Source organism: Bipolaris zeicola (genome assembly GCF_000523435.1).
Source record: "Bipolaris zeicola 26-R-13 unplaced genomic scaffold scaffold_114, whole genome shotgun sequence".
Lineage (NCBI taxonomy): Eukaryota > Fungi > Ascomycota > Dothideomycetes > Pleosporales > Pleosporaceae > Bipolaris > Bipolaris zeicola.
In genome coordinates, this window is record NW_006912163.1 from 1 (window position 1) to 25,013 (window position 25,013).

The 25,013-nt window shown below is 49.0% G+C and overlaps 11 protein-coding genes across 11 annotated transcripts; 7 read left to right on the plus strand and 4 right to left on the minus strand.

Annotated features, from left to right (window-relative positions):
• Positions 1 to 1,180: 1,180 nt before the first annotated feature.
• On the minus strand, positions 1,181 to 2,401 carry COCCADRAFT_6383 (uncharacterized protein; the record flags this gene model as incomplete). The annotated part of the gene is made up of 1 exon (XM_007715713.1): positions 1,181 to 2,401. The coding sequence occupies one exon, from the start codon at positions 2,399 to 2,401 to the stop codon at positions 1,181 to 1,183; it is 1,221 nt and encodes a 406-aa protein (XP_007713903.1).
• Positions 2,402 to 3,540: 1,139 nt separating this feature from the next.
• COCCADRAFT_38174 (uncharacterized protein) lies at positions 3,541 to 4,920 on the plus strand (the record flags this gene model as incomplete). Its single annotated transcript, XM_007715723.1, has 4 exons — positions 3,541 to 3,861; positions 3,919 to 4,078; positions 4,131 to 4,233; positions 4,284 to 4,920. 4 exons carry the CDS (start codon positions 3,541 to 3,543, stop codon positions 4,918 to 4,920), a joined length of 1,221 nt encoding a protein of 406 aa, XP_007713913.1.
• Positions 4,921 to 6,246: 1,326 nt separating this feature from the next.
• COCCADRAFT_100409 (uncharacterized protein) lies at positions 6,247 to 6,705 on the plus strand (the record flags this gene model as incomplete). Its single annotated transcript, XM_007715724.1, has 1 exon — positions 6,247 to 6,705. The coding sequence occupies one exon, from the start codon at positions 6,247 to 6,249 to the stop codon at positions 6,703 to 6,705; it is 459 nt and encodes a 152-aa protein (XP_007713914.1).
• A 489-nt stretch (positions 6,706 to 7,194) lies between these two features.
• COCCADRAFT_38175 (uncharacterized protein) lies at positions 7,195 to 9,286 on the plus strand (the record flags this gene model as incomplete). The annotated part of the gene is made up of 4 exons (XM_007715725.1): positions 7,195 to 7,532; positions 7,587 to 8,661; positions 8,866 to 9,082; positions 9,174 to 9,286. The coding sequence occupies 4 exons, from the start codon at positions 7,195 to 7,197 to the stop codon at positions 9,284 to 9,286; spliced, it is 1,743 nt and encodes a 580-aa protein (XP_007713915.1).
• Positions 9,287 to 9,755: 469 nt separating this feature from the next.
• Positions 9,756 to 9,953, plus strand: COCCADRAFT_100414 (uncharacterized protein; the record flags this gene model as incomplete). The annotated part of the gene is made up of 1 exon (XM_007715726.1): positions 9,756 to 9,953. A coding segment is annotated over one exon (198 nt), but the record flags the coding sequence as incomplete, so codon positions are not given.
• Positions 9,954 to 10,774: 821 nt separating this feature from the next.
• Positions 10,775 to 12,192, plus strand: COCCADRAFT_27562 (uncharacterized protein; the record flags this gene model as incomplete). Its single annotated transcript, XM_007715718.1, has 3 exons — positions 10,775 to 10,847; positions 10,928 to 11,240; positions 11,295 to 12,192. The coding sequence occupies 3 exons, from the start codon at positions 10,775 to 10,777 to the stop codon at positions 12,190 to 12,192; spliced, it is 1,284 nt and encodes a 427-aa protein (XP_007713908.1).
• Positions 12,193 to 13,158: 966 nt separating this feature from the next.
• On the minus strand, positions 13,159 to 14,466 carry COCCADRAFT_100427 (uncharacterized protein; the record flags this gene model as incomplete). Its single annotated transcript, XM_007715727.1, has 2 exons — positions 13,159 to 14,347; positions 14,402 to 14,466. The coding sequence occupies 2 exons, from the start codon at positions 14,464 to 14,466 to the stop codon at positions 13,159 to 13,161; spliced, it is 1,254 nt and encodes a 417-aa protein (XP_007713917.1).
• An 843-nt stretch (positions 14,467 to 15,309) lies between these two features.
• Positions 15,310 to 15,741, plus strand: COCCADRAFT_6388 (uncharacterized protein; the record flags this gene model as incomplete). Its single annotated transcript, XM_007715714.1, has 1 exon — positions 15,310 to 15,741. The coding sequence occupies one exon, from the start codon at positions 15,310 to 15,312 to the stop codon at positions 15,739 to 15,741; it is 432 nt and encodes a 143-aa protein (XP_007713904.1).
• Positions 15,742 to 18,440: 2,699 nt separating this feature from the next.
• Positions 18,441 to 21,026, plus strand: COCCADRAFT_100421 (uncharacterized protein; the record flags this gene model as incomplete). The annotated part of the gene is made up of 3 exons (XM_007715728.1): positions 18,441 to 19,295; positions 19,350 to 19,607; positions 20,586 to 21,026. 3 exons carry the CDS (start codon positions 18,441 to 18,443, stop codon positions 21,024 to 21,026), a joined length of 1,554 nt encoding a protein of 517 aa, XP_007713918.1.
• A 618-nt stretch (positions 21,027 to 21,644) lies between these two features.
• Positions 21,645 to 22,736, minus strand: COCCADRAFT_6390 (uncharacterized protein; the record flags this gene model as incomplete). The annotated part of the gene is made up of 1 exon (XM_007715715.1): positions 21,645 to 22,736. One exon carries the CDS (start codon positions 22,734 to 22,736, stop codon positions 21,645 to 21,647), a length of 1,092 nt encoding a protein of 363 aa, XP_007713905.1.
• Positions 22,737 to 23,215: 479 nt separating this feature from the next.
• COCCADRAFT_100449 (uncharacterized protein) lies at positions 23,216 to 24,232 on the minus strand (the record flags this gene model as incomplete). Its single annotated transcript, XM_007715729.1, has 1 exon — positions 23,216 to 24,232. One exon carries the CDS (start codon positions 24,230 to 24,232, stop codon positions 23,216 to 23,218), a length of 1,017 nt encoding a protein of 338 aa, XP_007713919.1.
• Positions 24,233 to 25,013: the final 781 nt, after the last annotated feature.

Here is a 25,013-nt window from a genome sequence, read left to right on the forward strand (position 1 = left end):
TTATCAGATACAAGTGAGTCGTACGACGCATCTATAGCTAGTGTAGAGTAATTTAAGTTTTCGTACGTGAAGTTCGCGATGCCAAGAAAAAGTGGCACACTCGGTGATGTGGCACGCTCGGTGATAGAATACCTACGTTATGCTTGACCCGATTTAGCAAACCCGTCGGGGCTTCTGCGGACACGGACATTCCGCCACACCAGTCTTTTTAGTACGGAGGTATACGCATTAGTAGGACTGTTATGCGCTACGAACCATGTCACTGCCAACGTGTATGTGACGCCCACCCACCCAGTGGCAAACAACGCAGCTTGAATGATGGAAAATGTTCATACCAACACTGCATAAGAAATACAAAGCATTGATAAGGTCGTTCCACTACCGTTCTCTCCTCACGGCCACATTGTCTTTTTTGCTCCTTTATTTACGAACAATGCCACTCCAACGTCTTGCGCCCGAAATTTACCTGATTCACGACCCGATATCCAATAGCTCAAGTGTGTTTTTAAAGTTGACACTCAGGTTCAATATGGGTGTAATCATAACCTTCATGATGTCGCAATTCTGGCCTACAACCAGTATGCAGCTAGTTGGAAGTGCTCCAGGTGGCTTCCAAATTACAAGTCCTGAATGCTTTACATGGACATTATAGGTGCAGCTTTCAACGAGTCGTTACACGAAATCAGGTACGGCATGGCTTCTTTTCTGAAATATGCAGGTGTATGACGGGTGGAGGTTCACGAAATAATTGCGCAAACTGAGGGCTCAGTATGGTATGAAATGCAGTTTTTATCTATAAACTGAGTAAATGAACAATGCAATAATTTAGACACATTTTTGGCTAAATTCCAGTAATTTTGTAAGTAGAGTGAATGCGTTGAGTTTATCGATTTGATGTGTCGAGCGTGAAATGATAAGATCGCGGAATTGTAACGCGTAGGCTTACCTCTCTCTTACGAAGCAACTTTGACCACAAGGGACCTAGCTCTAGTCACAACTATAAACTGAAACCTGATGATAGCCAAGGTACCCAAAGGCCGCCACTTCCATCGGCTCAGTAATCAATCGGTGAAGCTTTTCTGGAACATGAAAGGACACTATCCTTATATATTTCATTGGACTGCGAGGGGTATCAGTAGAGCAACACTTCAGTGCAATAGCAGAGGCTTATCATCATACCTTATTTGCCCCAAACCTTTCTCCAGATCATTAAATCCTCGAGTGTTCTAGCTGCAGTGATGCATGTGAAGACGTTCTCATTCTTCCTTGTGAAGAACCACCGATTTTCCACTAGTGCTTGCACTCGCGTTTGTACTGGGAGTTTCTCGTCACTAAAGCGGGCCCACGCCTGATCATAAGGTCGCATGTTGGGTTGAAGGTGTGATAGGTCCTCGTAAGCAACGCCATGCTTTTCCAATAATTCCTTCATCTTTACTCCCGTAGCCTCCGAAAGCTCTCCAAGCAATGAGTTCCAGACGGTCAATTTATTGATCTGATTTGGCAACTCTCCAAGTAGCCACTTCTGGTATTCTTGAAGATCGGAATCCAATTCTTGCAAGTCATTCTCGCTCAATCTCACGAGGTCACTCCAAGATGCGCCACCAATTCGTATGACATGATGTGGTTCTTTTTCATCAATCTTCTTTTCCGCAATCGCCTTTTTCAGGGATTTAAACGCTATATCTTTCCTCTCATCATAGTCACCGTCTGCATACAGCACGAGCAGGTCCACGCCGAAGATTCCCATTAAAGAATAAGCAGCATCTTCTGGGATAGTTACAGAGCGGCCCTGGCTCCAAGACAAACGCTCATCTACGGTAAAGTAAGAGACCTCAAGTCCCTGGAGAGCTCGAATGGGAACCTGAGTCACAACGCTAATCGTAGATCCTAGCGTTTTCTTATTGCCGAGGAATACCTTTTCCTTGGAAAAGAAGAAGATCGAGGTTGGTGCGATGAGTTCTTGAAGCGTCCAACTACGTTTGAACCATCTGCTCTTCGAGAACGCATATTCCCATTTCATATCAGAACCTTCTGTAGATTCGTGAACGGATATATCAGAGAGATACACGTAGCATCTGGCGGAATTTCGATACCAGTAGAACATAGAGGCCAGTGAACGCTGCAGTTCGGCGCTGGATGACTTGTTGATGCAGCAGGTGTCGATCCAGAAGTATGTTAGACCATCTGCCACCGTTTTCTCTTGACAAAAGCGCAGTTTTTCGTATCCCGGTTTGCTATTATCACAATAGTCTTTCTGCCCACCTTGAATATCCTCGAATTGAACCTCATCATCACTGCGGCCCCAAGTATGGGACAGTATCGCATAGACTGGAGTTTCTCCCCCCGAGAACCACTCAAGGATCCACTTGCGTTTATCACGATCAAGCCGCAGCAGTCGCATAGTGGTATTCAGTGAAAAAATGTAGAAAGTTGCGAGGGTAGAAAGATATAGCATGACAGTAAGTTCTAGCATAAGAGATTCAGCCTACCCCGCATAAGGCTGTTGTTTGCTGCCTCCACAGTTTCATGATAACCAATCACGTCTCAATAAAAAAGCATGGCTTTTTTACTGCTTGAATACTGCTTTGGGTAAGTTCCATATTTGGGTGACGGAAAACTGGTATTAAGTGGGACACGTATTTAGTCTTAAATTACACAAACCAACACGGCTACTAAAACATGTCATATGGAGCAAGTAACGTATTTTTGGATAGTTAAGATTGTTTGCATAAGAGATGAGAGAAAAATACAACAATGATCAGTGCGCAGAACACTGTACCCACAAAGAGATCAATCTTGCATATGGTCACCTTTGGTATACAAAGTGACTTTCATCACAAGAAGCCTAGCCTAATCAATGGCTCCCGCTTGAAAACTGATCGCTGGCCAAAAGACGATAGGATCGTTCCTCCGATTGGCCTTTTTTAAGGCAATAAGAATAATTGCTCTCCAAACTTTGTCTAAATATGGTTTAGGGTGGAGCACAGGCCCCCATGCTCCTTGGCCTTGTAACATAACCGATACCAGGGGGTTTACATCGACTGATGTTTGCTTTCAGTGCGCTTGAACGTTGTAGATCGTCTCATGGACTCCCTTTTCTAATTTTAAAATCACTGGCATAGATCTCCCAAGACTTAATTCAGCAGAGAAAATCCCAAGACGGGCCCACAAAACGCGACGCTGGTTCCCGGATCCGTCGCCTCCCGTACTTACTACGGTTAAGGTCCTCAAATTGGCAGGTGTTGGCCGAGAGAACCGGGGTTTTCGCCTTCCCACATTCCTATTATTTCCTAAACACCCCTTACGCAATGCCTTGGCCACCCATGACTCGGGGGATTTTATTAAGCTATACGAATAGTATTGCAGATCCTATACCTAAGAAGGCAGAAGTTAAGAAACGATAAGACCCGCTTGGATTTGTGACTTGTCCCAATTACAATGGTCTATGCGACAACGGCAATGGTGCAAGTCAAAAAGCGCATGTAGTCCAGCAGTGGTGGGTAAGTCGCCTCTGGTCTACACGCCTTGCCTTCGTTCACAATGCGCTTCTTCACTCGTTTTACCGCGCTGGTCACAGCCGCAGCTCCATTCGTTGCTCTTGCTGCTCCTGTCGCAGCACCTCCAACGGATGACATTATTCCTGGAAGATACATCATCCAGTTGAAGCCTGACACCGATATTGCGGCGGTCGCTGCTCACCATAATAAAGTGCGCAGCATACATGCCCGCAACCTGGCTCGACGAAGTGACAATGCTCCTGCTGGTGAGCCAGTAGAGCGCGAGTACGGCTTCGGCGACTTCAAAGGCTATGCTGGGTCTTTCGATGAAGCAACCATCGAAGAGTTGAAGACTCTGCCAGAGGTAATACAGGTTCTACCATACAATGACACAAGGTAGCAATACTGACACAGTTGTTAGGTCCTTGTAGTTGAGCCAGATTTCATTGTGAGAACTAGCGCAATTGTGTCTCAGGCAAACCCACCATGGGGCCTTGCTAGCATCTCCTCCCGCACGCCAGGAGCCACCTCTTATGTCTACGACAACAGTGCGGGCCAGGGCACCTTTTCCTATGTAATAGGTAAGTCAAAAACATCATGCAGATCTTGATCTGATATTGATATACTATCAAGACACTGGTGTTCGTATCACCCACCAGGACTTCGGCGGACGAGCCATCTGGGGATTCAATGCCGTAAGAAACAGTCCTGATACTGATGAAGGGGGTCATGGAACGTAAGCCACACTCCATCTCACAGTGACTATACCCTTCTGACATAACTTAGTCACGTTGCTGGAACACTTGGTGGTACCACGTTTGGTGTTGCCAAGAAGACGACAATCATAGGTGTCAAGGTTATAGGCGGAAGCACAGGATCTGCATCAGATGTCTTCGCAGGATTTGACTGGACGGTCAACGACATTGTCTCGAAGAACCGACAAAACACTGCCGTCATCAACATGTCGCTTGGTTCAACTGCCTCTACAACGTGGGACAATGCCCTTACTGCAGCTTGGAACAAAGGTGTAAGCATGGTAGTAGCAGCAGGAAACGAAAACCAACCCACCTTCGATCGTTCACCATGCCGCTCTCCTGAAGTCATCTGTGTCGGAAACGTCCAGAGCAACAACAGGAGGCTCGGCGGCGGAGGAGGCTCCAATTACGGCCCTGAAGTGGATATTTTTGCTGCAGGCACCCTCATCGTCTCAGCATCCCATCTGAGCGACACAGGATCGACAGTTAAGAACGGTACCTCCATGGCATCTCCTCACGTAGCTGGTCTGGTCTCATACCTCCGTGGTCTCGAGGGACCTTCGACTGCGGCGGCCGTTAAGGCAAGGGTGTACCAACTGGGCACGCCTGGTGTTGTGACAGACACAATGGGCTCAGTCAATCTGTTGGCATACAACGGCAACAAATAACTACAATTCTAACGCATGGGAGTCTAAGAATTTTGGTCATCCACCATTGTACGATTCAGATGTAATCTACTTCCTGCCTTGGTCTATTTTTTGTATATATTATATCATCAATACCACATATCCAATGTTATCTAAGTCACTTTCCGTGCCTCGAATTCACCATATGGCTTGTTTAACCGGCTTGTCGTGTTCTACAAAGCACGCGGTCTATGCATTCAACTCCAACTAGAAAATGATTGACAAAGCTTCCTGAAGCACAAACTCTTGACCAAAAGACACATGTAACTCATTCGTCGCTACTCGTTCCTAATCAATTCCTTCACAATGTCATTGAAAGGAACAATCAACCCACAAACACGTTGCAAAGCACCTCAATATATCCATCTTTCCAACATTTCATACTATCGGGTCAGCAATATAATGCCATCTTCACAATTGGTAAAGGTTGACTATTACCAAAGGTATAACAGCTTGGCGCCGCCAAAAATGTCGACACTAACCCGCCATGTGGACTGATCCACTGCCAAGTCTACCGGGGTGGAGTGAGACCAATATATTCTGCCGTGAACTCAGAAAATATGTACGATCATCTAGAATAATGCAAGGTCCGTCCCTGCGTCGAGAGACACCTGCTGTGCAGTGATAGCTTCCAACCCGGCCTCTCGACTCCTTTTCCTATCGATGTGCAAATCTTTGGAAAATACGATAAGATTCTACCGTCCTCTTTTAATGAGAAATAAAGTCTTCGAAAAGCATCATTGCAATATTGGTCATGTTGTCGATCATTAAACGTAGACAATCGATCCTTCTGATACAACCCTCTGTTCACTTGTGACCGAGATAACTTTGCCACGTTTCGTAGGGTCAGAAACGAAGCGCTACGTACTAACAAAGAATATTTACCTAGCTCTGGAGCATACACTGATCGTAAAATCATGGGATTTGACCAGAGCCCGTACTTATCAGCGCACCTACTGCATACGCGTATGATATCCTTATGACAGACACACTTCTAAAGATATCCGTAGCTCAAGGATTGTATAGGGCGATTGTGACGGTGTTTGCTACGTACCCTGATACACGTGAGTCCGCCACGTGAGCGCCAAGAAGTGCAGCTTGAACATTGCTTCAGCCTTCCTTCAGCCTTCCTTCAGCCTTCGTCAATATCGTCGCTTTCTTCACCAAGAAATACCTCCTTGCATGCGCTTCTACTGCACACCATAAACTAGATTAGCCCCCCAAATTTATTATTTTCATTTGCAAGTACCTTAGCTTCGCACTACTCGTGGCCCACGGGGTTGTGCGAATGGGTTGGACTGCGCAAAAATGGCCGAAGGTCTCGCTGCTGTTGGGGTTGTCGCCAGTATAGCTCAGCTCGTCGATTTCAGCGCCAAAGTCATCCTTCGCCTCAAGGAGTTCCATTCTCTTGTAGAAGAACTGCCGATATCCCTTCGCCATGTCAGCTCTGAGTTGCCTGTTCTAAGCACTACACTAGAGAGCATTTGTCAAAATCTGAAGGTAAACCCAGCAGATTCCAAACTCGAAGCTGCTCTGCTATTGGTAGTCAGTAAGTGCCACGAACAGATAGCCCAACTAGACGCTATCATTGTGAAGACGTTGCCGACTGCTGATGACAAGTGGTTGGCAAAGAGCAAGAAGGCGATAGGAAGCCTGCAACGGGAGGACAAAGTTGAGAACACTACAAAAATCTTACGAAACTACATTGCGACGCTAACATTCTACCACACTGTCACATTATCTGCCATACAACCGCTAAAAGGTTAATGTCTAATAAGAGGCTTGTGTAACTCCGACTGATCGTATTGTGCAGATGCGAAACTTATCAAGATACGCCAGTGGCTAGCTGCACCAGATCCTTCTACGAACTACCAAAAAGCACTCAAGCAACGCCAAGAAGATACCGGGCTTTGGTTTCTCGAGAATGACCAGTATGCCGAGTGGAAGAAAAGCATGGCATCTTTCCTTTGGCTGCATGGCATTCCAGGGTGTGGCAAAACTATCCTCGGCTCAGCTATTCTCCAAAATGTGCTTCAGCACTGCGAAGGTGACCCTGGCAGAGTCGTCGCATACTTCTTCTTTGACTTCAACGATATCCAGAAGCAAAGCGCTGAGCTTATGGTGCGCTCCGTAATCTGCCAGCTTTCACAACAGTGCGTTACGATCCCCGCGAGCCTTGACACGCTGTTTTCTTCTTGCGATGACGGGAAGCGGCAGCCCTCGCTACACGCGCTCTTAGAAGCGTTACAACACATAATGCGGGAGTTCCCATGCGTCTACATAATATTTGATGCGCTTGACGAGTGTTCTGGGCGAACGGAGCTAATGGACATCCTGAAGACTATGTCTGCCTGGCAGCTTGAGAATACACATATGCTCCTAACGAGCCGCAAAGAACGAGATATACAGAGTTCTTTAGAGATTTTCATATATGAGCAGAGTCATATATGCCTCCAGAGTGAACGAGTGGACAAAGATATACAGAAATACGTACAGCAGCGACTATCCAACGACAAGGACTTCAATCGGTGGGAAAAAGACCCTACCGTGAGGCAGGATATCGAGACTACTCTGGTTAAAGGAGCGCAAGGAATGTACGTATCACACCTTATGTCCATGTAAACACTGAAGACTAATGGTACTTGCAGGTTTCGATGGGCCGTCTGCCAGCTGGACACGTTGGCGAAATGTCGCACTCGGGCAGCGCTACGGAGAGCGCTTGTAACGCTTCCACCAACGCTTGACAAGACATATGATCGTATTCTGTCCGCAATCAGCGAAGATGATTCGCGGTATGCCATCACTATTTTACGGTGGCTGACGTTTGCAGCTCGGCCGCTATCACTGGGCGAAGTCGCTGAAATCGTTGCGATCAATTTGGATGATGAAGCCACATTCGATCGTGATGAGGTTCTCGAAGATCCGTTGGATGTGTTGAACATCTGTTCTAGCATGGTTACTATAAGTACGGAGGAGAGCGAAACGCAAGGCCCAGCAAAACAGATTGTAGTGCTTGCACATTACTCAGTCAAAGAGTATCTCATATCAGACAGAATACAGAAAGGTTCCGCAGCTCACTACAGCATGCAACTTGCTGTGTGCCATGACGCTATTGCGAGAAGCTGTCTTGGATACCTCCTCCAGTTCCAAGGAGTCAAAATGCTCAGCCACAATAATGCAAAAGAATTCAGACTGGCAGATTATTCAGCCATGTTCTGGATAGAGCATGTTCGAATGACGAACGAGCAGACAGAATGGTGCTCTCAAGAGGCGATAATCCTACTTTCAGAAAAGAGCGACGTGTATGTGAACTGGCTTCGAATTCATACTCCAGGCATGCCATGGAAGGGCTCCAACTTCCAGAGGAGCCTACAATCAATGCCATTACCTTTTTATTATGCAGGCCTGCTTGGCTTGAAACGGGTTGTAAAGTTGCTGCTCAACGCGGGCGCCGACGTTAACGCCCAGGGCGGATTGTACGGCAACGCGCTACAAGCAGCTTCAGTAAAAGGCCATGAGCAGATAGTCAAGATACTGCTCAACGCGGGCGCCGACGTTAACGCCCAGGGCGGATTGTACGGCAACGCGCTACAAGCAGCTTCAGTAGAAGGACATGAGCAGATAGTCAAGATACTGCTCAACGCGGGCGCTGACGTCAACGCCCAGGGTGGATTATACAGCAACGCGCTATACACAGCTTCAGTAGAAGGACATGAGCAGATAGTCAAGATACTGCTCAACGCGGGCGCCGACGTCAACGCCCAGGGTGGATTATACGGCAACGCGCTACAAGCAGCTTTAGTAGAAGGCCATGAGCAGATAGTCAAGATACTGCTCGATGAGGGCGCCGGCATCAAAGTCCAACATGGAATGTACGACAACATACTATAGAGAGCTGCGTATTTTGGTAAAAATTCAATACTGGAGCTTCTAGTCTCAAAAATCGATAATACGCAGCTCCAGGATCCGTACAACCGGACTCTACTCTGGTGGGCTGCAGCCGGCGGCCAGTCTCATACTACAATAGTCCTTGTTAGCCAGTACCATCACGACCTTCAGATCACGGACAAGTTTGGGCGCTCGCCATTGTGGATTGCTACCAAAAAAAGTCACCGTGAAGTGCTGGAATTCTTATCGGAAGTGTGTGGACTGACCAGTCTCGAGAAAGTATCGTTGCCTGATCATGGTTATGATGCGGTGTATGATATATGCAACGTCTGTACCTCGCCCATAAGTGCGGCTGACTTCCACTTTTATCACTGCGAATATTGCTCAAATGGAAATTGGTGTGTTTGCGAAGACTGTTAGAAAAGAGGTGCTCATTGTGCGGAGGAGACACATACCTTAACTGAGATCATAAAAGAAGGTCAAAATTGGGTCGAAATAACCGACTGAATATTTCAAGGTTCGAATCGCCCTGAAGATCTGTTCTTATGGCTGCTGTAGCCGCTGCAAAGATAGATAAGGTTACACAAGGATGTTTTTGTATACAATGAACATTGTCAGTGCTCGCAGAACTCCTTCCACGATAGCAATAGCCCGTATCTTGAGTTTTGATTGGTTATCTAGGGCGTTGTACCGCACTGGCAGCATGCACGACTTATTTGTGTACAAGACTATCAATGCTGGTGAGCTTACTGGAATGAATGCATCGGATGGCCTGAATGCCGTTATTTTGTACGTAACGAAAGAGACGAGCACCATCCTTACCGTTAATCTTACTAGCGTGCATCTTGACTTGAAATGCGACGCTACTGGCCCGTGTCCATATGCTAACCCCGCGAAATCACGGCAGATGGAACACTAAGAAAGACTGAGCAGTTTTAGCAAAGCTTGTAGAAATGAGAAGTCAAAATAGATTGGACCTAGCCATGCTAAGCAACCTAGGAGATCTTCCTCTAACAATACCTGTTCATGTTTGTAGGCCATTGAAGAATCGCAGCTCACTTCATGATATAGAGACTTTTAAGAAACAACCCAGACTTCTGACCGCCCATCAACGGCTTCTATTTTAAGAATTATAATTCTTCGGGAAGTGCAGCTGACTGGTCATTCAATGAACTTTGATGTTAGGAAAGAGTTGATTAGACGCAATTCTCTGGCCCCTGCAACTGCCTTATACTATCTTTCCTGTCAAGATAATAAGCTTTTCCCGAATTTGCTTGGTGCAGGGACGGAATGGCTTAATTTATGGGTAAATAGGCCGAACACGAAAATCTAGAAATTCTAGCGCACGGGAATGTCCGACTTGAGTCAGCTTATGGTTGGTAGGAACATTCAGATCATTGCACATCAGTATGCAACATTATTCATTGGATACGAACATTGGCTGTTCGACAATGTAACCCAATTAAGCTGTAACAATTGTAAACAAAATTCCTCCTGTGCATTGCCAAACATCGCTCTTCTAAATATCGTCATCATGTGAACGAAGCATTGATGCAGCGTACTGCTGTCAGCGATGTCACTATCGGACCTAAGCAGAAGTTGTATATTCCGGTGTGTACTCCGACAACTAAAATAGCCACCGCAAGGGCTAAAGTAAGCAGCCACTTTTGAAGCCGTTGGCACTATGCCCAGTTGGTCCTCTGCAAACCTACGTCCGGTATGTCACGGCACGGTCCACACCCATGAACACTGACCAAAATGGTTGCCGCGATGCCGCCCGCCCAAGAACGTGATTGTCACTGCGTAACAATATCGTAGGATGGCCATTCATATAAGAACATGAGCAGGTTCCCACTATGGTCGATCGTTGCCACGGCCATCTCGCGCTCTCTCCTAATCACCCCTCCACCACCCTCGCTTCCTTAATAGATTATACCGAACTCTTGCCATGTTGTCTCTCGCTCAAGCTACGGCCATACTCGCCTTTACTGGCGCAGCTATTGCTAGCCCTGCCCCAGAAGGTTCGTCAAACAAGGAGTGCTCGGTGATTATTGCGCAGTGCAGAACACTCAACCGAGCTATTGCTAACATTTCTCCAAAGCAGACGGTACTACCTTTTCGCTTAGTCCAATACCTGGATCCGGATCTCCAAAGCATGGACTGAATGAGTTAATCGCTCTCAGACGTAGAGCCGGAGTTGAAGTACACCCAAAGCTCATTGAGGCTGCGGAGAGTGCCGGGCGTCGTCTACACAAAGCCCGTTCGGCTGCTCGCAGCACTGGTCGAAAAGTTACTGGGTATTCGTGGGGATGGAGTGGGGACAAATGGGATACTGAATACCTTTATCCAGTTCAGATTGGTGGTAAGAACGGCAAGACGTTTCGTGCCAAAATTGGTACTGCTGCCGCAGATTTGTGAGTCGTTTTGTACTTCCAGTAAACTATGGGTATTTGCTAACACTCACCAAGTTGGTGCCATTCTTCCGCACAGCCTCCTGAACAAAACATTGGGTACACCTACTACGAAATCAACCCCGCTCACCAGAAGGTCGGCTCTAACTATTCGATTGGATACGACGGCGCTGAAATAGCAGATTCTTACGGCAATGCGTATGTCGAAGATGTCACGATCGGCGGTGTTACCACCAAGCAAACCATTGGCGCAGCCAGTGGCATATCACAAACATTCCTATCAGACAAGAATATGGACTGCCTCATCGGTCTCGGCAACAGCACTTACAACAGCATCGGTCCTGAATACGAGAACAATTTCTTCGACAACATCAAGAGCCAGCTTGCTAAGCCTGTGTTTGCCTATGCCGAGAAGAAGGGCGGAGCCGTTTTCGACTTTGGATTCTTTGACCCAAACCAGTATACTGGCAAGATTGCCTGGACCGACAACTCACCCGAGGAAGATTGGCCTGCATACGCCTTCTACGGCGATGGCTTCAGTCTTTTCGACCCCCAGGCCAAGGTCACCCCGAGGAAGATGTATATCCACCTCGATGCCTCCACTACCCTTTCCTACACCGACCCCGATATCGTCACTGCGTGGTACGAAGCCGTCCCCGGCTCAAAGTACGATGACGACCAACAGATGCACAGTATCCCTTGCGACAGCAAGCCCGGCGGCTTCACCGTCGTCATTGCCGGTCAAAATTTCTTCACTCCTGGTTCGCAACTCGTTTCCATCCCCCTTGACAATGAGGGCAAGATGTGCCTCGGTGGTCTGCAGAACATTGGTGGTGGCGTCGATTTCAGTCTCTTCGGCACCACGTGGCTAAAGAACAAGTACATCATGCACAACTTTGCCAATCCTAATGCTGTTAAAATTGGGTTTGCCATGCAGCCCGGTGCTACCCACTAAGCGTTTTTCGCCTGGCGCGTAGCGGGCACGAGGGCGTTTAATGTATATATGTAGTGTGCGAGCCCAAACGCTCGGGCATTACTAAGAAAAAAGAAATACGAGTAATTTGTTGGGTAAATAGACTAGAATATAACGGCTTACCACCTTGATCTAAATTTCCAATTGCATGCCATCAGAAACGCTGTGACTTTCAAGCCAAAGAACTTATCCATCTAGTTTCCTAGGTACACTCACCCAAACGACACCCACTACACGTACTCCAAAAGCACAACCTCCTTCCTTCACGCAACCGACCTCAGCATTCTCCATAAACACCACCTCAACCTCATCTCTTGCATACCTTCTCATCCGACCAGAGAACCTTCAGCGCAATTCTGACACCCAACACCGCATTAAACATACAACTCATCTCACATCCAATCCATTACTTTCTTTTTGTTGAAGCTTTTAAACCCCCTCACCGCTCAGTGTATAGCCAGAATATTCTGCTCAAATCACGCTTCTAGCGTGCAGCGCTGGTGTACCGGGATAGGGGTGTGGGACGTCAGTGTGAGAGTTGATGTCGGACATACTTAGGGCAAGACTAGGATGTATCTATATAATTTCAGCTTCGCTGCGATGCGACGGCCAGGCTATGGAAACGGTATCGAATGGGAAGTGCATTGTAATGCGTACAATGCTGCTGTAACATACATGGTGAAGGATGGTATGATTCCGCTTGTGTAGCAATTCCGTTCCCTCTTCCTTGAGATGTGATTATTGCACAACATCTTATTATGGAGACACCCCAGGATCGTCCCTTCCACTTTCGCCACATCACATACGACATAGTAAACGATCCAACTCCACAACATCCACAAGTCACTAGGTTTCCTCATCTCACACAACAAACGAAGAATAATGTCAGAACTAAACTTGATAACTTGATTGAAAGATATTACATTGCTAAAAGGTATACAACATTTTTTACACATTCTGCTCGTTGATGAAAAGACCAGCCATTCCCATACCAGTACCAATGCACATACTGGTGAGAAGAACCTTCTTCTTTTGCCTCCTGCACTCGCTGAGACCAGTGACGATTTGTCGGGCACCCGTGCATCCAAGAGGGTGACCAAGGGCGATGGCACCACCGCGGACGTTGAGCTTGGAGTGGTCGATCTTGAGGGTTTCGAGGCAGTATACGGCCATGGATGCGAAAGCCTCGTTGATCTCGATGAGGTCGACGTCGTCGAGGGCAATGTTGAACTTGGTGAGGAGCTTGGGGATGGCGACGGATGGGCCGATACCCATGATTCTTGGGGCGAGACCGGCGACGGTGGCGCCGATGTACTTGGCCATGATGGGCTGGCCGAGCCTCTCGGCGGTGGAGCGCTTCATGAGGAGGATGGCGGCGCATCCGTCGGTAAGTTGGGAAGAGTTTCCAGCGTGTGACTTGTCGCCGTGGGGCAGGAAAGCGGGCTTGACCTTCTGCAGGCTCTCGAAGGTGGTGCCAGGTCGGATACCCTCGTCCTTTGTGAGAACAACAGTCTTCTCCTCGCCAGTTTTGGGGTCCTTGACGACAGTGGTGATGGGCACAATCTCGTCGTCGAACCAGCCAGCCTTCTGAGCAGCCTCGGCCCTTCGGTATGACTCTGCGGCGAACCTGTCCTGGCGCTCACGCGAGATGTTGAAGTCGTTGCCGACGTTCTCTGATGTCTGGCCCATGGGCTGCATGCAGTCGGATGCCTCTTGGTTCTCAAGGACCTCGGCGACGAAGGGCCTCTCGAGCCTGTCTCCACCCACGGTCATACTCTCGGCGCCAACGGCCAGACCAATCTCGATGCTGCCGACGGCGATCTGGTTGGCAATGTCCTGCACTGCCTTAAGACCTGACGAGCAGAAACGGTTGAGGGATGATCCAGATGTGGTGTTGGGGAAACCCGCAGCGAGCATGGCGGCGCGGATGTAGTAGGCAGCCTTTGCATCGGAGACGTTGCCCAGGCAAATGTCTTCTACAAGGGCGGGATCGAGGTTGGCCTTTGCAACGACCTGCTTCAATGTCTTGACGAGGAGGCCATCGAGTGTGGTATCCTTGAAACCACCCTTGTGGGCCTTTGTGAGAGGTGTGCGGATGGCGAGGGTGATGACAATGTCGTCGGGGTTCTTGGTGGTGCTATCGAGACATTGTCAGCAATTGTTCTTGTAGTGGCGCATCGTGTTATCTTACAGTGCCGCCAGACCGCCGGTTGAGGGCGTCAGTTGGTTGACAATGGACTTGAGACGGTCAGCCATGGTGATTGTGTGAAAGAAGGATGGGTATAGAAAGTGGATGACAAGGTAAAGACAAAGACTGAGGCGATAAGAGAAAGAGACGGATTGTCGAGGCGAAGACGCACCTCTTAACTCGACTTGTGGGGCGTGCGCGAGAGCGTGTTGAGCCGAGGATCTCGGGGGCACTTCGCCTAGTCACGTTGCCGTCGGTAATCAGTGCCATGGCAACTCCGGCTGCCCCATCAATGTGCATACTCCATACCGGGTATAGTAATCATGATATCGCCACAGTAGTTCCAGAGCCATGGTAATAAACAGTCACTCCCATGCAGCCATGGCCGTGTGGGACTTGTGTGGTCCCTTTTGAGGAAACTGGAGGCGACGGCAACTGCTGCTCTGTCGGCCAACTGCTCACGGCTCTTCCCGCCTCCCCACATTTTGCCACAACCATCGTGCGTGGAGACATGGCGGCCCACTTCCCCAACCTCACATAACCACTGCTTGCCCAGCCATAAAATATGACTGGTGGAGCTGACAACAGGATACAGTTCCAGGGTTGATTAGGATTGATGGACCCGGTACCAGATTGCTTGTTCCAACCTCAACCTTATGCGATATCAACGCCGCAAGCCTGCACATCTCGCGCAACCCGAACGCCGTCTTCTCATAGTTCAAAGAAAGAAAAGAAAAATTCAATGGAATTATCAACATGATGAATTTGGTACCAACTCTAGAATTACCGCCATGAATCGTTTCTCCTGGAAAAAAGCCCTCCCAATCCCCCACCCCACGCATCCAAGCAAGAAAATATCACAGTAAAATTATACACCCATCCCCACATTCTCCTAAATAAAAGCCGCCAACATGGCTCCCAAGAATGCAACTCCAGTACCCACATCCAGACGTCCCGCACTACCAGTCATATTTCCCATGTTCATCAGGCCCATCGCACTGCCCGTCGACATGGGCATAACCATACCATCCGACATGGTCATCATACCCGATCCCATGGACCCCGACATGGCCGCTCCAGATGTGCTAGCCGGCGCATCATTCCACGCCATAGTAACATCTGCCCTTGACGGTGTGGGCATCGGAACCATAGACATGGACATGGACATGGACGACATGGATGACATGGACATGGACATTGAGGTTGTTGCTGCCGAGGAAGAAGTAGACGACGCCGTTGACTCTGCGAGAGCGAGGGGCGCAAAGAGCGCAATAGCAGCGACGGTGAAGCTTGAAGCGAGCATTTTCGAGATATTCCGTTTCCTTGATATTTTTTTTCGTTGATGTTGTAGAAATGGTAAAGGCGTTGAGTCCGGCTCGGTAACAAGAGTGAAATTACTTTGGAAGAATATAAAAAAAAAGTACATACACAGATCGACAAGGTGAAGATGCAGGAAACACTCAGAAGCGGGGCGGAGCAAAAAAGGGGAAAACGGAGTGTTCTGGGGTTTATATATATATTTTTTTTTGCAAATATACGGGCAGACTCGCTTCATTCGGTTTGCAGGTTTCTTGCTAGCGATCCGCAACCAATGCTATGGAGAGTGTTACATGCCACAAAACGCGTTGCACCTGTCAGTGTTTCCTCCTCCTCCTACTCCTCCTTCCTTCCTTCCCTAGCTTGTGGATGCTAACTCTCCAACTATGATTAACGTCCCGGAAACCACGCCCTCCGTTTTGAATAACGTGACTGTGAACACGCCGTTTCAACCGCCCGTCGGAACGCTGCAGAACCGGACCCACTCCCTCCCAAAGAAAAAACACAGAGAGGGAGGGTGTACGCTCAAAGCATGAGAAGGGACAGTGTATGAAAGAGTGTTTCGGCGGCAGTGGCGTTGGGGTGCCCCGAAACGGGGGCGGTGGTGGTGGTGCGGACTAGACTGTGTGCGGATTGGCTGAAACGGAAGATGCGTGTGGTTGGTCCGCGTCCGCGCGTTGGTCTGGAGTTTGTCGCGACTTCACTTGCTTGCGCGATGGGAGGATATGTGCGAAAACGCTGGTTTTGCGCAAGTACATGTGGTTATCGGGTGGGAATTCGGGTATAGAGGGCACGGTGAGGTTGTTTGGTTGGTGGGAGATGTTGGTAAAGGGTCATGTCTGGGTGCGGGTGTGTCTGTGTGGGGAGGACAAGTGATAGATTGAATAAGCGTGAGACTGATGCGCGACTGACGTGCTGGAGACATTTATTGTGGCAGCTCTATTGGAATACGGGATTTAGCGCTTTTCTGGGGTGATTACTCGACGGTTGTTCTGGATCGGCGGTTTTCGAGGTTGGATGGGGCGCGCGATGCGCGGTGGAGTCTCATGTTTAAGGTATCAAGGCAGCGCGGATAAACAAGCGGAAAGATCGCTTTGTATACGAACTGAGGGCTGTCCGCTCTCCCTGTATGTTTCGCTGGAGCTCGTCAGTGGAAGTGGTAAAGACGCCGGTATGGTAAGGCAGTGCGATGACACTGGAACTTGACATTTGACTGCTGGAGTGTTCGAGTATTCCTCCAAACTGATGGATACTCCTATGCTTCTCTCATTTCCTATTCTCTGCAATATGTGTCGTCGGCCATGCATCTTTCCTACGCCAACTTGACTTGTCTCGCTTGTCGAGCCACCTACTCGTCTTCTCCAAGTCAGACAAAACTCCATTTTTTCTGGTCGCCCTTTCTCTCGTAAATTATTCGGATATCTATGTTGCCTCGCCTTGTTGCTAAGTCTCCCATTCTGGTGCACAATCAATTTGTGCGACAGTCACTAACAGTGTCATTGTCCTCTCCCCACCCCTCCCCGATGGTGCTCTGGTATCCTCCTACTCTCTCCATTCTAATCTTAATTATCATCTCCTACGTATCCATTCGTTGCGAAAAAAGATCTGTTCATTCGTTTCGGTGAGAAAACTGATACATGCTCGTTGTTGAGGCGTCTCGGTCGATATAGTCTGAACGGATCTCGACGACGCTACGCGCAAGTCAGTGGCGCATCACAGTCTCTAAGATATGGACATGACCTTTGCAGAATTGGATACCTTGAAATTTGACAACAGTATTATCACGGATAATATCACTCTCAACCATACGTCTCACGCCAATAGTGACACTCCCAAAGCTACATCAGTCACTGATAATTCCCATATCTCCAACGCAACTGAGCATTGTAAAGGCCATGTAGCATAATTTCATTGTGCATAATCAAACCACGTACAAAAAATGCAGGGTGCATCTCGACCTTGCACTCTGTTGCCCTGATCGGCTAGGCAGGTACCATAGGGCTGCAGAAACAAAGCCCAGCTCCATCACCAACCCACCCTGCTTATCTCCGATACCCCACAAACCATCATTACTCCCTTTGCACCTGACGGAATACAAGGCAAAGGTGGGTCCCAAGCACCACGTGGGCGAGCCTAAGGCATCCACAAATGGTACTCGCGTGGAGGTGAAAGGGACGGTTCCCAAAGCGACGGGTCAAGATGGTGCCCGTGATCTTCGATCCGCTACCTTAGCGCCCGTTTCCCCGCAAGAACTCTCAGATCTAACCGCTCCGTTTGTTTGCCCTGGTGTTTAGACCAACCTTGGCTACCGTCTTTGAGGCTCCAATGCCTTGGCAGAAGGGCGTAGAAGCCTGTATGGGGAAGGGGGAGGGAGACTAGTGGCCGCGCGCAAGGTACCAAATTGATGCAATTGGGTGACTATTGTCCGCGTGCGGAATTAATCTGCTCTATCGCCTCAGTCTGTGTCGTCATAAAAGAATCAAACGCTCACCATACCGGCCCAAGCGCCCTGCTATCAAGATGTTCTGCTCTCTATAAGATAATCTTCCACTTCAACCAATTGCCTCACAACAACTCTGGTTGAGTCGCTCAAGACACTCAAGAAACCTCTCCTGGGTAGGTACAGTCTTTGGCGTTCTTTTATTTGGCGTTGTTTTCTCCATCTCTTTCAGTTTTCGAGACAACAATTGGGAAGAATTGTTGTCATTAACCACCAGAAGCAATCATGGCAGCGATTGCAAGAAACAACGCGTTTGGTGCTGGGGCTCCCAGCTGGAATCTCTCATTCCCAGCTGGTGAGATTACTGCGGCGGAAATCACAGCCTATTGTCCACACTGGTTGAAGTCCATCGATGTCGTCAACCGGTTTCTATCTCACGGAGCCCGCACGATTCACACCGCGGCATTGCTCAACGAGTTCCGTTCCTTCCCTGATAATAAGGTTTTCAACACCAACTCGACTTTGGTGATGATGTCTTACGCCATGCGCAAGGCAGGTTTCGATGGATGGTGCGTGATGAAGCACTTTGACTTCTCACGCGACCACTTCCTCCCAGAGAGCGGACTGAATGTCACAAATTTCCGCACTCCCTGCATGACCCAGCCCAGGGATAAGGGTTCGGAGGCATCAAGCCATGCTACCAACCAAGAGGTGCGCCCGGTAGCATTCAAGGACTTGGCCAAACATGTTAAGAAGCACCCCTCCGGAGACGACGCGCTCGACCTGGCAAGATGCGTGCAATATGCAATTGAGCACCCGGACGAGGTATGGCTGTTCCCAACAGACTTCCAACGCCTCACTGCACACCTCGGTGGACCAGCGACTGTCACGCCCAACCATCTCGACGAGGAGGTGTTCGCTCGCCGTGGCGACGTCAAACTTCCAACTACCAAGCGCAAGAGGTCTGCTGCCATTAAGCCGATCTCTTCAAACAAGCAGTTCACCAACAAACAACCTACCAAACCGCGTAGGTTTATCCATGTCGTTCCTCAGCCAGGTCCCTCGAATCCGCGAAAGCGAGGAAACGACCACCTCTCCAAGGACACCAACTCTGCCGAAGAGTGTGAGGCTGGTCACGAAGTACGTACAAGGACTGATACCTCCAACTCAAGTAGCCGCTAACATCATGTCAAGGAGAACGAACCATTCGGACAGCTTGCCAAGAAGCGCAAGCTCTCTCGTGGTCGTGCAACCTACAACGCATTCCTTGATGACGAGGAATTTCTCCCTGCTGAGGTTGAGGCCAACGAGTACATTCCGGTGGGGGACTTCAGCGCGCCTGAGCAAAACGAGCAGCCTCAAAGTGAGGTTGAGAGGAGCACCGCTCTCCGCAAGGCTCGCGATGGCAAGCGGGCGGCTGTCGAGCCTGACACTGCTGCTCCCCAATTCGATGTCGAGCCCAATACTGGCTCTCTCCAGACTGACTTCTTGGACTGTGAACCAGTCCTCAACTTTTCCCCCCGCTCCAATCATCAGAGCAATCTTCCTTCCAATTTCAGTCAGCAGCTTGATGGTGTATCTAATCACGCACAAAACTCCAATGTTGCATCCGGATATGGTCAGATGTCCAGTGTTCCAAACGTCTGCAATCAGCAGTCCGGCTTTGCGCCTATTCACCGCCAACAGCCAGGCTCCACTCCCACCTACGGTCAGAATCTTGACATCCCATCTACTTATATTCAACAATCTCATCATCCATCTGGCTATGATCAACAATCTTCTTTCCCATCCGTTTATCCTCAAAAGGCCGATCTCACAAAGGGCTATGGCCAGAAAGCCAATTCCATCCTCGGCTCCGATCAACAGCTCAATCCCCCGTCTGCTTATGGCCAGCAGACGAACTTGCCATCGACTTCTGCCCAACAGCCCGTTTTGCCATCCAATTTTGGTTGGCAGTCAATCTCGACGCCCAATCACACTCAGCAGTCTTTTGCATGTGGGAATGGTCAACCACTGAGCTTTACAACCGGGTACAGCCAGAACACTGATGCCGCATGCAACGCCAACCAAAAGTCGATTTTTGCGCCCGGCTATGATCCGATGGAACCCAACTTCGCGCCCAACTTTGATGCATCGCAGTTCGAATTGCCGCTCAGCTTCGTACCCAATGACTACCAGCAACCATTCAGTCTCCCTTCCACCTTTGCCCAAGCCCCGTTGGACTTCGCATCGATTTTGGATCCAAACACATTAAGCTCCGCACCAATGCTCAACCAAATCCCATTGGATTTCATTCCCACTTTCGAACAAAAACCATCCGATTTCAACCCCAATTCCGCTGCTCAGCAAGTTGAACTTCCCAAGTAAGTCCTCATCCACCGCGCCACCTCTCTTCCACTCACTAATTCTTCTACTTCCAGTCTTGTTCAGCAATACACACCACCATACGAACAATCTTACGAAAAAACCGACACCGCCGCCGCCGACCCCCTTCCCGCCTTCCTCGCCCCTCCCAACCTCCCAGCCAACCGCCTTCAAATCACCGGCCAAAACCTCCAAAAATACGCCCTGCCCCCCTTCCGCTCCCAAAGCGACATGTTCACGACCGCTTTTCACTACAAGCGCTTCGGTAACGCCCGCCAGTCCGCTCCGTACCGCGAGCTGCACGCCTTGTGCTGTCTCGATAATGATGACATGGGAGACTGGGCGGAAAACATCCGCTTCGCCAAAGAGCAATGGGTCTACTATGGATCTATCTGGACCGAGTTCCCTGGCCATCTTGAGAAGATCAGGAAGGCCCGGCAGGAGTGGGGCTGGAAGAGTACGGAAGCTATTCGCGCGGATGCGCTGAACGGCTCTCGGGCCGCGTAAAAGCTTGGGGCTTTTTTTCTTTCTTCCTTTCTTTGATTGTTTGGTCGCAATGTTTCCCAATGTTTTTTCTATATTTCTCCCGTCTTGCAATTTGTACAGACGATGACCACAATGTTTGGTTGGTATATCTTGTAATGTTTTCCTTTATCTCTTTATCTTTTCTCCCGTCTTTGCGTTTTGCAAGGACGATGATTACTATGTCACGCTGCCATGGCGGCGTTTTTCTTATCTCTCTCATAAAAGTTCTCAGGATATACTTGGTGTTTGGGGCGTTGGATACATGGAGGGGCGATTCACTATCTGATGTTTGTTTTGTTTTGTTTTGTTTGGCGATGGGTGTAAGGTATTACCCTTGGGCGACATGAATTTTGAGCGATATGATTTTCGAGCGATTGGAATTTTTAGCGACTGGATTTCTAGCGATCTTTTTGTGGATTTTTCTTCTCCGCGAGGAGATGTTGTTTTGGATTTTGAAATACCCAAGGGGTTTGCATAGCGACAGCTACTGACATTTGTTCTTATTCACAATGGAAAAGCTTGAATTTACTTTAACAATTGAGTAATGGAGCACTCAACTTCTGAACCAACTCTTTCCCCACCCTTATGTGTCTCATGATTTTATCCTCTCTTCTTTTTCTCCCCCTTTTCCTTTTCCCTCATTTCCCTCTTTTCCCTGTCCCTCTTTTCCTTCTCCCTTTTTTCCATCTCTTTCTTTGCCATCCACTCCCAGTGCTTCTGCTCCTGCTCCTTCTGCCTCTGCTCCTGCTCCCTCTTATCCGTCTCTATCTTTTCCCTCTGCAACTTTACCATCCACTCTCGGTGCTTCTGCTCGTACTTCCTCAGCTCTTGCTCCCGCTCCCGCTCCTGCTCCTGCTCCCTCTGTATCCGTTCCCTCCGGCTCTGCTCCCACTCTCTCCTCCTCTTGTTCCACTCCAACCGCGCACATCTCTCTACGTCCTCTGGCCACGTCGCAAAATGCCACCAATTCTCCTTTGCAAACGCAATCGCAAGCGCAAGCTCACACCCTCTATCCTGCGGCATCATCCGATTCGCGAGTAGGCTCAGCAGATACGGGTCTGGGCGCTCGCCGCTACGCCAGTCAAGAGGCATCAGTTGGAGGACTTCCAAGTAGTGGCGATAATTTGCGCTGATATCTGCGCAGAGTTCTTGTCTGCGTGCTTTGCGGCGTTGGCGGAGTTCCTCATCGGTGGGAGCAGTGGGAGTAGTGGGGGCGTTGTGGGTGCTAGTAGGAGGATTGAGAGTAGCGCGGGAAGTATTGACAGCAGTGGGAGTGGTGTGGATGGCATCAGGAGTATTGCAGATGGTACTTGGGCAAGAGGAAGCATTGGATACGGTGCGCAGGGAGTTGTGGAATGGGGAGAGATGCCCCTGTGAGGCCCTTGTAGGTGTCTGGGGCTGAAGAAGAGTCGAAAAACCTCCTGTGGAAGGATTGTAGTGATCAGATAGAGCAGGAGCAGTATTTGAGGGATTTGGTGAAATAGTCCCTGGACTCCGTGGTGGCTGTGTATGCCGAGGTTGAGCGACTGAGAAAGAACCCTGCGTGGGAGTAACGGGGTGACTTGGTCTTGGAGATGTAGTAGAAGTCTCCTCTGGAGGTTCTGGCGTGCTGACTGTAGGGCCTTCTGATAGTGAGCAGGGCGGAGACTGATTCCTTTCTTTGGTGGGTATAGGCCGAAGTATTGGGGCCATTATTAGTTGATGTCAAGGCTGGTAGTACAAATATCTTCGATTACGGCGATGATTTGATGTAGCTGCAGAGATATTGGATGTGATTGGGAGAGCGATAGTGTTGCTCTAATGTCGCTGTTGATAACGTCAGAGGGTTTTGTGTTCTTCGCATGCTATACTGTTGAGGGCGAGAGACACGCTTCCCTGCTTGGATTGAATACCCATGTTGCTGCCATTCCCGGAAAATTTTGTTCTGCATATTGTGAACTTGCACCTGTCGCACCTGGTTACGACTGACTTTGCTGTTGTGAAACTGCCTGAATAGTTGCCAATTTACCTGCTTAGCGCCTACCTTTACTCAGTCACTCTTTCGCTTCGAATGTCATGCTGAGGCTATAGGGCGAAACGTCGCCCAATCAACGATCCAAAATAGGAAAAGATACATAGAAAGTAAAAACAGCAAGACACTTAATTGTACTACACATCTGGGCAAGAAGGTCTCATAGCTTAACCTTCTTCTGATCCCTGATTTCTTGAGCCATTCTGACCATTGCATACAAGCTCTGCAACCTTGGCATCTCATAGCCTCTCTCCCTAGCAATCCTCAATGGGTTCCCTAGGATCACCTCAATCTCCATCCTCTTTCCCGCTTCCCAGTCGATTGCCATACTTGGCTTGCTGCCACTCGTATTCTTCAACGTAGACTTGATGATTTGGTCGGGGGTGGCAAATTCTTTGGGCATGGGCTGGCCGAGAATCTTGGGTGCGGTCTCGAGGATTTCGGTCATGACGCCTTTGAGATGGCGCTGGACTTCGGGGTCTTGCGACATGAGATTGTTTGGAGAGCAAAGGATGAGCACAGAAGTTGGGTTCATGGACGCATTGATGGCGATTTTGTGCCAGCGGACCAACTGGAGCTTCGCATGTGAATAAGCTTCGGCGTCTTTAATGCCCCCCTCCTTCAATAGCGCGATGAAAGCGTTGTTTTGTTCAATGATACGTGAATCAGTGTCTTTGGCTGCTCCCGTGTCGAGATGGGGTAGGTAGGGTCCACTGTTAATGCGCGTCCATCTATTGTGCTTGATGAGACCAGGTTCTGGCTGTGCACAGGTTGCTATTGTGACAGCCGAGCAAATGGCGGCTTGTGGGAAGCGCTTTGCATATGGGTCCTCGACGCCCAAACCGTTTTGTATCAACACAATGGCAGTCTTGTCGCTAACGAGGCCTTCCAATATCGCCGAGTCGTCGCTTACGTCCGGTAGCGCCTTGGTGCTCACAACGACATAGTCCCATTGGATTGCGCTCTTTCGCGCTTCTTCGGGGTTGGGAAAAGTGTGTGCTGGGGTGAACGTGTAGTCGCCATACTGAGGAGACGTGACTTTGAAGCCACCCGCTTTGACTGCCTTGTAGTTGGAGCGGCAAATCACCGAAACCGAGGTACCAGGTACGAGTGCGAGGCGCGATGCATAAAAGGCTCCGATGGCGCCAGCGCCGACTATGAGGATGTTTACAGACATTGTGAGGTAGGTTGTAGTAGGGGAGCTGTCGACGTCCGTGTCTGAGGCGCGGGAGCTCTGTCTTATCGATAAGTACGAACGAGCTTAGCCTCGGTATCTTGACCCGGTAATTTAGCCAAGCTTCGATAACGACTAGTTATGCAAATGTTAACTGCCTCTTGTTCTTTGCCAACATGTGTCTCGTCCCTGAAAAATTCAAGATACTTGAAAATCACATCACTGGCTCAGGCGGTTCCATTTAGTTTCGAAGCTTTCTGGCATCTTGGATCTGTTCTTCAATAATGAGCTGAGATGGTGATTGAAACACCAGTTTGAAGCTAGGGACGCTACAGATGTGCATCACCAAGGATTCTTGTTTCATCACCTTGAACTTCCATTCTCTCCAGTTCTCATGGTAAGCCTGTACAGTTTCAGAGAGCTGTTCTTTGATAACGTTCCTCCCACTCTCACCTCATTTCAGTACAGCGGGTCTCAGCCAGGCTTCCATGGTGTTGGACTTGTTGTTGGCTCTGACTCGCGCAGCTGACGGTTATTCCTGGACCATAAGGGCTACGATTAGAATTTTCGTGTCGGCTTCTCGGGAAATTTTGCAGTTTTACAAGTGAAGTCTCTTTGCGCAAATATCATGGATGAGAGCGGAGTAGTTCACAAACGTTGAGGAAATACTCGTGAATTGGCGACATGTTGTTTCTCCAGCTCTTCATCGGATATCTTTTCTTACGGAGAAGCGCTAACTAATGCATATAGCTCAATATTTACTATCATCTTCTCGACATTGATT